Source organism: Cyprinus carpio, chromosome B7 (assembly GCF_018340385.1).
Source record: "Cyprinus carpio isolate SPL01 chromosome B7, ASM1834038v1, whole genome shotgun sequence".
NCBI classification, from domain to species: Eukaryota; Metazoa; Chordata; class Actinopteri; order Cypriniformes; family Cyprinidae; genus Cyprinus; species Cyprinus carpio.
The window spans coordinates 15,863,671-15,877,209 of NC_056603.1; the positions used below are offsets into that span (position 1 = coordinate 15,863,671).

Below are 13,539 nucleotides of genomic sequence, written 5' to 3' on the forward strand. Positions count from 1 at the left end.
TACCTTCTCTGTTGTGGTGGCCGAGCTGCGTTTTAAAGTCCGCTCTTCCATAATAGAATCATTATTGTGATTCTTATAGCAGGGCCTCAGGAGAAGGAATAGCTGCTCCCGGTATGTCATTATTTTGCAAATGTTCGATTAGCTCATCATGAACTGTGCCGCAAGAATCACAGCTAATTAGACAGAGGGAGCGTCGCCGCTGGCCCCTCCAGCTCCTGAGTTAAAAGGTACCACTTGATGGGCCAATAATATAAAGAAAGGTGGTAAAAAGAGGGATTAGAGCTGTTGCCGTAGTAACTCCAGCTTCCATCTGCGAGACGAACAATGGACTTGTGTTCCTCCACCACCTTTGATTGAAAAATAGAAGCGAAAGAGCGAGCGCTCTGAAAGGACAAGACCCTTTTTAACAACAAAGTGGAATTCTGGCCTAATAGGCTCTTTGGTAAAAGTTGTTTGGTAAGACCAGGGGAGGATAGTGGAGACGAGAGGTCGTCACGTAATCCGAGGGCAGCAAAGGTCGGTGTCTCCTCGAACAATAGCAGTTTGTTTTGGGTGTCACGTTTGCTCGGCGCCGTCACGGGAGCGGGACCTGCAGATTGGCTCCTCTCGATGCTTCTTGAAAGAAGATGGAAAGGGAGGAGCAGAGGGAAGTGATGCAGTTTAGAAAGCAGGAACAAAAGTGCTGCACGGCCAAAACCTACTTGTTCCTAACTGACTCTGAATAAACACTGACTAGATTTACGCCTGAAATCTCCAATTAGAAGGAGCTGTCAGATGTTGTTTGGACGGCCTTCAGTCATTCCCATCGCTATTCCCAGTACAGTGGTGTAGAGACGAAGAGAGGGAGGGAACAGGTTTCTGCACAGCTCTGTTTGTTCCTGGCACTTTGTTCGCCTGATAACCACGGCCTTAACAGTTTTCCTGCCTGCACTTAACTTTTTTCTTCCTCTGTCTGTATTTATAGTAAGTATCCAACATAAATAGGTGCGTATCCACAAATAATATTATTCTGACATTCCACAATTGTACTAGTTTATCAGATTAGAGACCGACTTGACATCAGATTTTAAATGCTGTCGTATCATATTACTTTTTCTTTCAAGTAAAAGCCTTGTGAGGCTTATACTGAAGCGCAAGTAAATTATTATTTAATAAACACAATAAATAATAAACAATTATTATTAAGTATAAAAAGAAATTTAATATGGCTATCTTAATATAATATGTGCTCCTGTAGCTCAAGTGGTAGAGCACTGTGTTAACAAGCGCAAGGTTGGGGGTTCGATTCCCCGGGAACACATGATAGGTAAAAATTGATAGCCTGAATGCACTGTAAGTCGCTTTGGATAAAAGTATCTGCTAAATGCATAAATTTAATTTAATTTAATATTTCACTATTTGTACAGTAATTTTTTCCAAGCCGTTTGTCCGTCCTTCAAAAAACATTTGTCATGCAGTTAAAGTGAACAAAGAGCCATTAGGGCTTTTTGTCAGGGACAATATGTTTATGATCTACAATCTCCGTCCCTCCGTGTCTCGCTTTCATTTTATATCCCCTATTAGCAGTGGAATATGTCCGCTCACATTAACCTAATTTATGGTCAGGGCCACTGTAACAGCAGCACAGGTTAATGAATTTGGCATTACTGAGTAACTGTTATTGAGGGCTGAGGAGAAGCCCAGCAGATGGGAGAGATTGTAAAGCTCTCTGCTTTGCATGTTGACAGTTGAAAGAGGGATAGCAAAGGAAATGATGAACACATGATGAACCCCTCCACCCACCTGCAAAACAATTGTGTGTGTGAACCTCTTGTTTTCTGTCTTGACGTTTCTGACTCATCAGATCATGATTTGCAAATCATATACCAAGCTCGACTCTCACCAAGCTTTTATATGATTATCTATAATTTGAGAGAATCAGTTTGCTTTAGTTAAGCCACCCTGGAATACAGATGTTTTGACAATGGACCTTTTACTAATATTTCCCCTGCTTTTTCAACATACTTTCTTAATTAATTATGAAACTGTATTCCATTTTTTCCGCACACACATGCACATAAAAATTAATATAAATATCAAATGTACATAACATGTTATTTTAATGTTATATTTTATCAAACAATATATATTTTTTATTTAAATTTTTTTTGTTTTCTGAAATGAACTCAAATGTTTTAAGTGCACTATATATATATATATAAAGTATAAGTATTTATACTTTATAATTACACACATTTTTTACTTAACCCGTGAATGTGCACTCACATCTTCTTAAGTAGACATACTTAAACATGAGTTTGCCTCAGATGTTCCGTTCACATCGATATTGTTTTTGGCTCACAATAATATGTTGTGACATGCCAAAAGATTCATGATTGGCCATTATTTCTACCAACACAATGACTCTTAAGAAAACTGCCTGTGATGACTCACTGATCCTTGAGCTTGTCTTCCAACCATTTCATTCTTCCCCCTCTCTCTCTCTCTCCCTCTCTGTATCTCTCTTTCTCTTTCCCTCCATCAGCATCTTTTATTCCTCTCTTCTGCTTTCAAGGCACAAGTACTTCTGCTCTCTCTGCCTCGACACAGTTGTGCATGGCTCACCAACCCTTTCAATTTAGATTTCAATTATCATGTTAGTTTTGTGATTAGATTGTGTCCTCCAGGAATCAAACCTCGCTCGCTCTCTCTCTCTCTCTTCCCCTCTGCAATCAGATTGGATCTGATGAATTGCGGCTGTAATTACGGAAGTTATTGAATATGCAGATCGCTGATGACTAGCAGTGTATCTGTTCATAGTGCATTAACTCTAACTGTATCAAACGAGAGGCTTGTTCAAGACCCACTCAAGTAATGAGAGAGGGCCAGTGGATGCCATTAGCTAGAAATAATAGCACGCTTGAAAGGGGCGAACTCAATTAAGACCTATGCGGTCCCGTTATGGTGCCTTTGTTTTATTCCCTGAGTGTACGCCTGTGTGTGTGTGTGTGTACTATAAGATGAAGTTTTACAGCTCGCTTTCTGGCCAGGTCAGCTGATGAAGCATTGTGACCAGTGGTTTTGCTGTAAATACACAATGAGGTCTCTGCTGTGAGGTTATGAATTGCTCAGCATGAGGTATTTTCCCCAGCTGACTCTGACTGGCCTTTTTTAAAGGAACCGTGATGCAAACCCTGAGCCTGATAGGTTGTAGTCGGATGGGGAAGGGTGTCATGGTTAGAGAGAAAGGGAATTTGTAAAGTAAGTACTTGAACATTGTCTCTAAACCTTGGCCTCTGGGTCCACTACATATTCACTCACACACACAAACACACCTCCTCTCGACCTGCGTATGTCAAGCTGCTCTCCCAACAGTTTAATAGCAAGGGTGCTACAGAGTGCTGTAATCTACACTTGACTCCTGAGCTCATAATGTGACATACCACATTACACAGAGACTCAGAGACAGACAGATGCTCACTAACTGGCCAAGAGATACTCAGTGTTTTAAAAGTGGAAGACCCAGTGAAGTGGTAGCATTAAATTACCTAACCTGTCAGTCACAGTCAGTTTAAGCTACTAGTATCTTGAAGGGGTAGTTCATGAAATGACAGTTTATTATTGCATTCCTGTTTGATTTTTTTCCTGCTGTGAAACACAAAAGATGTTTTGAAATATGTTCATACTGATCTTTCCATACAGTGACAGTTAAAGTTTACAGCAGCTTTTAAAAGCCTTATACTGTACATTATACAAGACTTTAATATATATATATATATATATATATATATATATATAATATGGATTACTTTATGGTACTTTTTGTCCTTTTTTGAGCTTAACAGTCTATATTGTGTTTCAAGAAAGAAACTCCTACATTACATAATGGTGAGTAAATGATGACAGAATAATCATTTTACAATTAATTGTTCCTTCAGACTCCTGGTCTGCCACAACACTAACATGTAGAAACACTTAAACACACAACCGTATGATGAACTTCAACTTGAGGGTAGCGGTTGCATCAAAAATCAGTTACAGTGTTTTGAATACATGTATGCCTCAAGCACTACAACAATATAGTCAAATGAGCTAAAACTGTACACACAATCATGCTAGAATGAGAGAATAGAGTGTGTGAGCCATCTATACAGTACTATGAATCTCACTTATTTATCATCTTGCCAGAAATGACTCCTAGTGGGAACGTTTTCTGACACATACACACACAGAAGTACACATTCGGTACACACACTCTCTGCATGCTTAAATTGTATCAGGCTAAATGGCCCACTGTTAAATATTTACCCTAAAACTGTCTCCATTTGCTGTGGAGGTGACATCAGAACAAAACAGAAGGAGCATCTGCCGGCATTATGCTTTCATAACACCACATAAAACGTGTTGTTTGTCGCCTTTAAAATGCAGCACTTTTATGAATAATGCAGCTCTCGATTTCAAGAGGAAACACTTAGAAGTTAGATTCATAAAAAATAAATCCCCAAGTTCCTCTGTGATCATAAGAGGAACAGTTAGAAAGTTAAGTGCCGCCACAGTAAATGAAACAAGCTCATCAAACACAATGCTAGATTGTTAGCCGCAGCGCTAGTGAGAGGAAAGGCACTCTTTCTGTTTCTTTGTAACTGCTGGATTATGGGGTCTATTTAGACTCTAATTAGTGTTCATTTCACAAGTTTCCAGTCTTAAATGTGTATTAATGTAATGAAAGAGGATGTGTTTGTTTTTAGGCGTCTAAGTGGAGAGGCTTAATACAGCTAGCTAAATTAGCACATCCATTCTGTCAAGTACTCTAATAACCACTGCGGATTAACTTATGACCCTGTTTGGTAGCACAAAGCTCATGGCCACTGTTGCTCCAGTGGACCAAACTCACTGCAGTTAAGGCTCTGTAGAGAGGCTTTAGCGCCTGAACTGCTGGCTGCTGCCGCCTGCTTCCGTGTATATTATTAGGTTAATAGGATTTCACTTGTTTACACCAACTGTTAGTTTAACTCGAGGTCAAAGAGGTGGCTTAAACTTGTGTAATTGGCTTATTAAGAAGGCTCAAGTAGCATTGTAGTGAAGGGTTAAAACACACACACAGACACAGCCGGGGTGCCACACGACGTGTGCAGAGCACGGGCTAGCTGCGTGCTCGCTGTTTTCCAGCTTCTGATAATGCATGGATTGCGAAAGATGACCTTTGTCGGTGGCTATTGTTTGCGGATTGGTTGCACACTCCACAGGATGTGAAAGACACATCTGCTGCCTCGCACGTAGAAATGGAGGGGGACAAAGAGGAGGAGGGGAGGGAAGACCTGTGCCACACATCCCACAATACTTATCCACTTATCAAATATTTGTCCGGCCTTCGCTACCTATTTACTTTCCCTCTGTTTGCTTTGCTTATTCAAGTCTCTCTGTGCCAAATACAATGTTACCAAGGACTAGATGTGACAGTCTCTTTTTTTGACCAGGGTTATTCACCTCCTCGCTGTCAGAGGGCACATGGACATTTTCTTTTGTTTTATAGTTTGCTTTCAATTTTCTCTTTCTCGCAGCCTCTTTCTGACAGAAAAGTGCATCGTGCTCTGCCACGCTCTCGCTCTTAAATACATGAGCGTTTTTTAGAGTTGCTCTTTGCGTCGATAGCAAACAGAAGTGGTGTTAATTTGCTCACTGCTCACTCACTCTTCCCACAAACCCTTTGCTGAATGGCCCAGCTTAACATGTGTATTTGTTTAATATGTTTTTGATTGATTCAGTGATGATGATCCATACAGTCAGTATTGAGAACACACACAGACATTCAGGAGCACAAAAGGCCTCTTTGTGCTGCTGGCAGGCAGGGTTTGTGAATTCGGGGAGCAGGGTTGAGATTACTCGATTATTTCATACAGGGGCCCAGGCGAGTCACAGAGCACGGAGCGGGATGGCTGTGGCGACGGCGAACCACAACAGAGGCCGAGCCCGAAACCCAAAAGCAATGGACAGCAGCCAGAGACAGATACACACCACCCCTGTCACACACTTGCGGTTTTTTAAAAGAAAGCAATTTAGATAATGATTTCATTCTGAAAGCCTGTCATGATGCATGCGTCTGCTCCTGCCAGGAAAAGGAAAGAAAGAGAGATGAAGGTGTTAGTCAACATGACTACACTTAAGTTCTAACTGCTTGCGGCTGCTATGTGGATCGTATTACCGAATGGAGCAGACCGTTGCAATGCTACTTACAACTGGTTGAGGAAGCCCGTCACCGACTGTAGAGGATATTTTTTTTTAGCAAGACTCCAGTCAGATATTTTTCCAGCTTGTTGAGAACATTTTTAAGACACTACTGTGCTATTTTATCTGAAATGGGAGCATGTGAGTTGGTCAGACACACGATTTAATAGCAGACGGGTGAGACATTTTCTGTATCAGTCAGTGGCTAATCCAGTAATGTGCCTGATTTCTGGCCTGGGTACAAATCTACTGCACATTTTTCTGTTCAACCATGCTTGTCAGCTCCTGGTTTTATTAGGCCGTGGTTCAGCGTGTTTCATATTCACTTTACCGCTTTTTCCCTGTGCCGCTCCATCTTAGCATTGCTAAAACATCAACCCTTCATGTACTCTCTGACTCAGATTTTCGTGGCAATTACACAGATCGATGGATGGACTCTCCCTCTCACCCTCTCTGTTCTCTCTCTCTCTCTCTCTCTCTTTTTTTTTTTTGTATCAGCTGTCAGTCATGTGGGGAACTTCTAACCACCTCCTGACAGACATGAGTGCCAGCCGTTCGTTTAGCAGGATTTTTTATTCAGCCGCCTTCGTCCGACCTGTCACCACGGCCACACACTGTTGCCCATGCTTTCCACTGAACAGGGGCGAATAAATTAGTTTCAGAGGTTTAAATCGGCAATCAATGTCACTTGGCCCAACATAATAAAGCTTAATCGTAGATCTTCGAGATGTGTCCTGGCTGACCCTTGCGATTCGTCAGGCATCTTTACATGGCCTCATCTGGGTGGAGCGAATGTACTGCCCCTGTTTTGATTTTCCAGATGACGTGTCGCATGAATTGTGGCGTTTTTGGCATCCACTCCCAGTACTCCCAGATCCAGTCTTCCTGTCCTTCTTTACATGTGTAATGTCAGTGAAAAATAATACATTTCATATTTTTATTTTAATAAGACAGAAGAGTAGACTCTAGAGAGGAGAGAGAACACTGTAAGGAGGACAGAAAGGAGCATAGAAAGGGCAGTTTAGGTTACAAAATGAAAAAAAAACTTTGAGAAGAATTAGGGATGGACCCTTGTCCACCCCAAAAAGCATCCAGAATAGTGCAGCGAGGTATTTCTTTGATTTTCTTCCTCCACAGAAATCCTATTTATGAGATGAGAATGAAAGGGAACAAAACTGCTTTTCTTTTCATTAGACGTTGCAAATTTTCCAATTTGGATGACTAGCGACCGGCGCAAAAAAAAAAAAAAAAAAAAAAAAGCTTCCTATTTTTGGAAAAGAAAGGAATTAGGGGGACAGTGGCTGGAGAAAGCAGGGCACTGTGCGCCGGCATTCCAGATGTCCAAACGGCAGTTGTACCAGCCCAAGTTTTTCTGGGCACCGGTTGCCAATGATGACCTCATGAGCTCCAGGCTCAAGACTGTAGGCATACAGTTCTTGCTGACACTGGCTTGAATAGCCCTCAGCCTTTCATGCGTCCATTCATTCTCTCCAGTCCTCTGGCGGCAAAATTACTCCCTCATAATTAGCCATTGTCCCCGTTTTTGGCTAGTCTGAAAAAAGTTTTTTTGGCTAGTCACTTTTGTGACCCCCCCACCCCCCACCCCCCAACCCCCATTTTAACCTTTTTTTGCCTGTCTGTCACCCTCCATCTTGTCTAATATGTTTATTGTGAAGTCGAGCAATATACAGCCCCCTTCCTCTGTCTATCTTTAGCATTCTCACTTCATTCTGTCTCTCTGTCTTCTGTCCTCGTCACAGTGGACTGTGGGAGATTTTACACTCGATTTGTTGACTCCTTTGCTATAAAGTCGGCCGCTCTGAAGAAAAGTATCTTTATAAATGACAGAGAGGACCTGTCCCTGAATGGTGCTTTGTTTACTGTTTTTCCAAAAAGGGGCCCCCACTATATTTCATCTGTCAGAGTTGCTTTTCTTCCCCCCAACAATGCTTGATTGTTTCCACACAAAAAAACGAGAGGGACAGAGAGAGTAAGGGAGAGAGGAAAAGAGAGAGAGTGAGAGAGAAAGAAACAGAAAGTACAAAAAAAAAAAAGAATCCAGGTTCCACAGACAGGAGAATTCTGTATTATATTTTCCTGCCAAATTCCGATCTCTGTTTTCCTTCCCCTGCGCTCACAAAGGGCTCATAACTTACTGTCAACTGTGAGGGAAACCACAAAGCTCCACTGTTGCTCTGCAAATAGGCTGTGTTGCTTGATGGCTTCACTGGCTGTAAAGTTTGCTTAACTGCAGCACTGACACCAGGCACTTTGGGAACTGCCGCCCCGTAAGGCCCCGAGCGAGGGACGGAGAGAGACGGCGAGCTGCTTTCCTTGTGTCTCAGAATTGTCTCCGGCCGCACGAGGACTGAAAGAGACACGCGTGCGAGGGAGACACTCTGTGTGTGTTTGTGTGTGAGCGGAGGAGCTTAACAGCTGCTCTGCCGGTGGCTCTGTTTGTGTGTGTGAGTGTACTTCGTTCAGCGTGGCGTCGGATGTGTTCTGACAAGACGTGCCGTGGCTGGGACGAACGGCCTGTCTGTGCTCGAGTGTTTTTGTGTGTGTTTGTGTGTATCAGAATTTGAGGAAGTGTTATGCCATCCGGCTCTGAAGTGGTGTGTGAAGAACAGAGAAGGACAGGAGCGGCCAAACAGGCTGAGGGGGACAGTATGTGAGTGTACACACCTGATTCACACTCATTCACACACACACACACACACACACACACACACACACACACACACACACTCACACACACACACACACACACACACACACACACACACACACACACACACACACACACACACCCACACACATCTCACACTCACAGTGAGCACAGCGGCAGGGTGTTTGAACTAATTTTTTTTTTTCCACAGTTCTCTTTATTTTCTTTGCAAAATTCTTACTCTGGCTATGCTTGATGTCTAGAATGCACTTTTAGAAAATAGACTGTAAATTGACTGAGTATTGTATTTTAAGAATTGGATATGGAGCGGAGCAACAGTGGAAAGACAGTGAAGGAGTGAGTGATGTGTGGAAGGGTTGTGAGGTTAACATTTATGGACTACGATTTAAACAGTGTTTTGATGGCTTTTAAAAGTGAAGGTTTTTTCACATGTTGAGAGGTGTCTTAGTATCACTGTCTACAAGTGTGCTACAATCATTAAATCATTAAATTAGATTTTATTATTTCTTCCTCTTCTTTGAATAATAATAATAATAATAGTATTGTTTGTTTATTAATTCATTAAGTTAATATTTTTATTTGTATTAACTTCTATTATTGGTTATTTAAAAAACTGTTATTACAAATAATAATTCTATTAATTTATTTGTTTACTTGTTTGGATTAGAGTGTTTTAGTAGAACTGTGTCCTAAACTCCTGTCCATTAAATTAGATTTTAATTCTTATTTATTTATTTATTTAACAATGATGATGATGATGATAATAATAATAAATGTTGTTGTTTTTTTATTTGTAATAACTATTATTATTATTTTTATTTACCTATTATTTATAATGTCTTTTTATTTAATTATTGTTATTTTTTTATTATGTAATTTTAATGAACTTGTGTTTTTATTGTTATTATTCAAAATAATAATTTTATTTATTTATTTATTTACTTATAAATCAGTGAATAATTAAGATTAAAAAACATCGAAATAGATTAACAATAATATATTTTCTGTTAATATTACTACTCCTAGTTCTGAGAGACAACGTTCTTTCCTTCTGTCTCAGGTGTTTGTTCATGAATGGGTAGACTGCTCAGGTACAATAGAAGGTGATAATTTGAAGGTGCTAAACAGCTACAGCAGGGATGATAATTTTCCAGCCCAGGTTTCACAGGTGACAGAGGGTTGATTATAGGAGGTGAAGACCTTGAGAGTCTGTGCCGTCACCTGTGTAAATTGCTGTCAGTGAGACGCTTACACAAAGACACATATATGCGAACTCATGCCACTGTATGTCTCACACTCTTGTTCTCTTACTCTCTGTTGGACAGCAGTTCGTGTGTGTTTAATCTCTACAGTCATGTTTAGTATCAGTGAGTGAGATTATTATATTCATTTTATTTTTAACATTGTACTGTTGTTTGAAAATAAGTATCAGTGACTTCTGTGTTGCGTAACTGAATGCTCACCAGCCTTTATGGCTGCAGCAGCTGCTGTTGTTAAAAAAAAAATGCTGAACGTAAATCATCAGTATTCAGAAATTGTCAGGGTGTATTTACCATTCTGAATGGGTTATTTTTTTCTTGTTTTGTTAGTGTTATTTGTTTGTATAATGTTGCATATTATTATAAACCTTGCCACAGGAATATTACACAATACACAGTTGCTTGTTTCTTCTGTATTTTTACGGATTTCCTTCCAGACTCAAATGCTTCCTGTTACACTTTGAATAACTGCATTGGAGTGTTTGGTTTCAGATTTATGATCAGCCTTTTAAACTCTTGTTTGAAAACTTTTTAATAGCAAAATTGTACATTGCTACAACTTTCTCTGTCCTACCTTTATGTTTCTTATTAGCCTGTATTTTGAAAGCATGTGCGTATGCTCAAGCACGAACACACACATGTGTACTCGGTCGTGTGAGCGTGTGCGTGCCTGTGTGTCTGTGTGTGTGCCGTTACCCGTGGAAACTTGAAGCCCTGTCATAAAACAGCTTTTGCCATTTTTCTGCTCACCCATCGTTAGCTCCTTCAACAATGGCCCTCTTGTTTTACCCTCTTTTATTTGATTATTTCTCTTCATATAGGTCTGGGTGGTGGCCTTCTAATATTTCCTTTCAGGAGTGGCTGGTGATTTAGGGGGTCTGCAAAGGCCTGTGGTTTTAAGGGGGTGTGGGGTGACCGAGGGGAAGGGAGCAACAGTGACACCGTAGCTCAGGAGTTACTTATTGCCATTGTCTATAAAAGGGCAACAGAAAGACACGGCAGAGACAGAGGAGTGGGGGGCCTCTACCGATTGAGCGGGACGAAAGCAGATATCCCAAGACACATGGCCCCCAGTCATGAGACCCCCTGAGGAACACTAGCTCGGGGTGTCTTCTAATGCCACTGACCAATTAAACAGAGGTCAGTGCGTGATGAAACGTTAGCAGTGGCAACAATTCATGAGTCGAAGCATTCCAGGCTACATGAGAACTCATGCTGAGAACTTAACTCCTAATCCTCATAAACGTATCGCAATATTGTCAGCTATATATGGGGCCTTTCTCTCTCCCTCGGACTGCCAAAAGACAGGCTGCGCTGCCCTACACTTATTGATTGGTTTGGTTTGTTAGCCTTCCATTGTTATTGTGTAATCAGGCCTGAGCGGGAGAGGGCTGACAGGAATTCATATGAGGCCGCTCTGGCTTCGCTGATATATTCTCTGCTTAATATGCACAAAGGCCAACGGATCGGACTTATTTACTGGAGAAACAGATTGAATTATTAATAAGAATAAAAGGAAGTGCTGCGGTGGCTCGCTGGACTGTTCCGTGAGTGTAAAGCAGCGTTTAATTTGATGAAATACGATGGTGTCAAGGCTATTTCCCCTCCTCCGTCAAACGCCACATACTATAGAACCGAAGCAGGCTTTTGTTTTATAGCTCGTAGGGTGGAATTAAATGATTTTGAAGTGCGCTTAAAGGAAAAATCCATCCAGGAATCAGGCCTTTATTCCAGCTAAACGGCAGCCGCATTGTTCCGTTCTCAGCCGTGGGTGCAGATTAGCCGGGTGGATGTGAGTAGGGCGGGGGGTGTTATGGTTGGGAGGGATTGAGGGGCAAAACTCATGAACCCGGCACTCATGGGCTGAGCCGCCCTCCCAGCTCTCCTAATGAATTATTAACTCCAACTGACAAATACTGTTACGGGGCCCTGGCTCAGATCTGTTGCATTTTCGAGTAAAATTGCTGTGGACACATGTTACAGAAGGATAGAGTCAGCCCCTCTCTTTCTCGCTATCATGCCTCAGCAGTTTGACTGATGGCTGGAGACTGGAGGGACAGGCCTGAGAGACTGAATATTTTAGAGGTAAAATAATACCACTTGATTTACTGTGTAATACAAAAGAAGTGCTTTGTTTCACTCGCAGTCCATTGAAGATGAAGGTGGGGGTTGTTGTGCTGGAAGCACCAGCTCTTTGGATCCATGAATAAAAAATAGAAGCGGAATCACTCGGCCTCTCATAAGCACGCTTTCTCCTCGCCTAGCCGCCGCACGCCCCTTCCGCATGCTCCGAACTTTGCTCTTAAATTTGATTTTCAATTAACGCTCTACAATTTTACAGATCACTTTCTGTTTGATATAATTACAGGAAACAATTTATTGGCTGATTAAAATTGAGGCCTCGGTCTCGCTAAAGAAAATAGGGGCGCAGAGCGGTCTGGGTCTCCGTTGCCTTCCTCTGTGGTAACTAACAGACTTAGCTTGTTTGCACAGCTGCGATATCCTGCTTGATTAACTTCCATTGACTTCCATTGTTTACTTCTGTTAGCTGCCACAGAGCTCATCTAGGACTTTGCGGATGTTTTTGTGTTATTTGTATTACTTTATTTTTTTGGTAAGCATATCAAAATTATTAATACAGAAGCTAGCACGAGACAATAGCAGCTTGAGTTGTTGTATTTTTTTAAAGCTCACTTACAGTACTTTATTAAACAATTCATTTCGAAAGTGTGAGGTTTAAGTGCTCAGCCATGTGTGCAAATTGATGGCACGTCTTCAAGTGAAGTAGTCATACTTTAAAGGGCCTGAGAGCAATTGGGCCTGACAGCCCGTTGCAACCCACACATCCCTCATGCGCCGAAGTTCACAGCCGCTGCACGCACCTGAACAGATTAACTCGCAGTTTGGTGTTAAAATAATCTCTCCCGGTGTCAAATTTGTTTTCGTCCCACGATGAGCCACATGCTGAAATACTTGGCAGGGCTGGGATATGGAGTTCTGGAGGCACCTTGAGCTGCCTTCATTACCCAGCCTGCCTCTCTCATCTCCCCTCAGTCTCAGTGGGCAGTGGAAGGACATTAGCTCACCTGCAGCCCATGACCTAGAATGCCCATGCCCTTTGTCCAGGCTAATGTGGCTAGCGGCAGCGTTTTGGCTATCTCTGCCAAGCCTCTCATAGATCCTGGATGTTCCAGGCTCAAAACAATGAGTCTGCAACCCTGTGGTCAGCAGACGGTCATGTGTATGTCATTGTTCATGATGTTATGAGTGCTGGCTGTCTAGTGTAAATTACTGTCTCAGAGCAGGCAATTTAAAGGCCGGTAGGAAAGTTTTGCCTTGGCCAATTCTCAACTCACCATATCAGTTGCAGCCTTTTGGTTAAGTATT

General features: G+C 41.7%; 1 protein-coding gene across 18 annotated transcripts in view; it reads left to right on the forward strand.

Moving 5' to 3' along the window:
* Positions 1–13,539, forward strand: part of sox6 (SRY-box transcription factor 6) — a 150,692-nt gene that overhangs the window by 36,640 nt on the left and 100,513 nt on the right. For 2 of the 18 annotated variants that reach the window (XM_042727515.1, XM_042727517.1), the window contains exon 1: positions 7,476–8,875. The exons of 12 other annotated variants lie outside the window; for them this stretch is intronic. In XM_042727515.1, the coding sequence (XP_042583449.1) occupies positions 8,799–8,875 (77 nt within the window). In that variant the 5' untranslated portion in view covers positions 7,476–8,798. Of the gene's footprint in view, positions 1–7,470; positions 8,876–13,539 lie in introns of those variants that run through there. 4 more of the 18 variants (XM_042727533.1, XM_042727527.1, XM_042727516.1 and 1 more) reach the window with 4 other exon arrangements.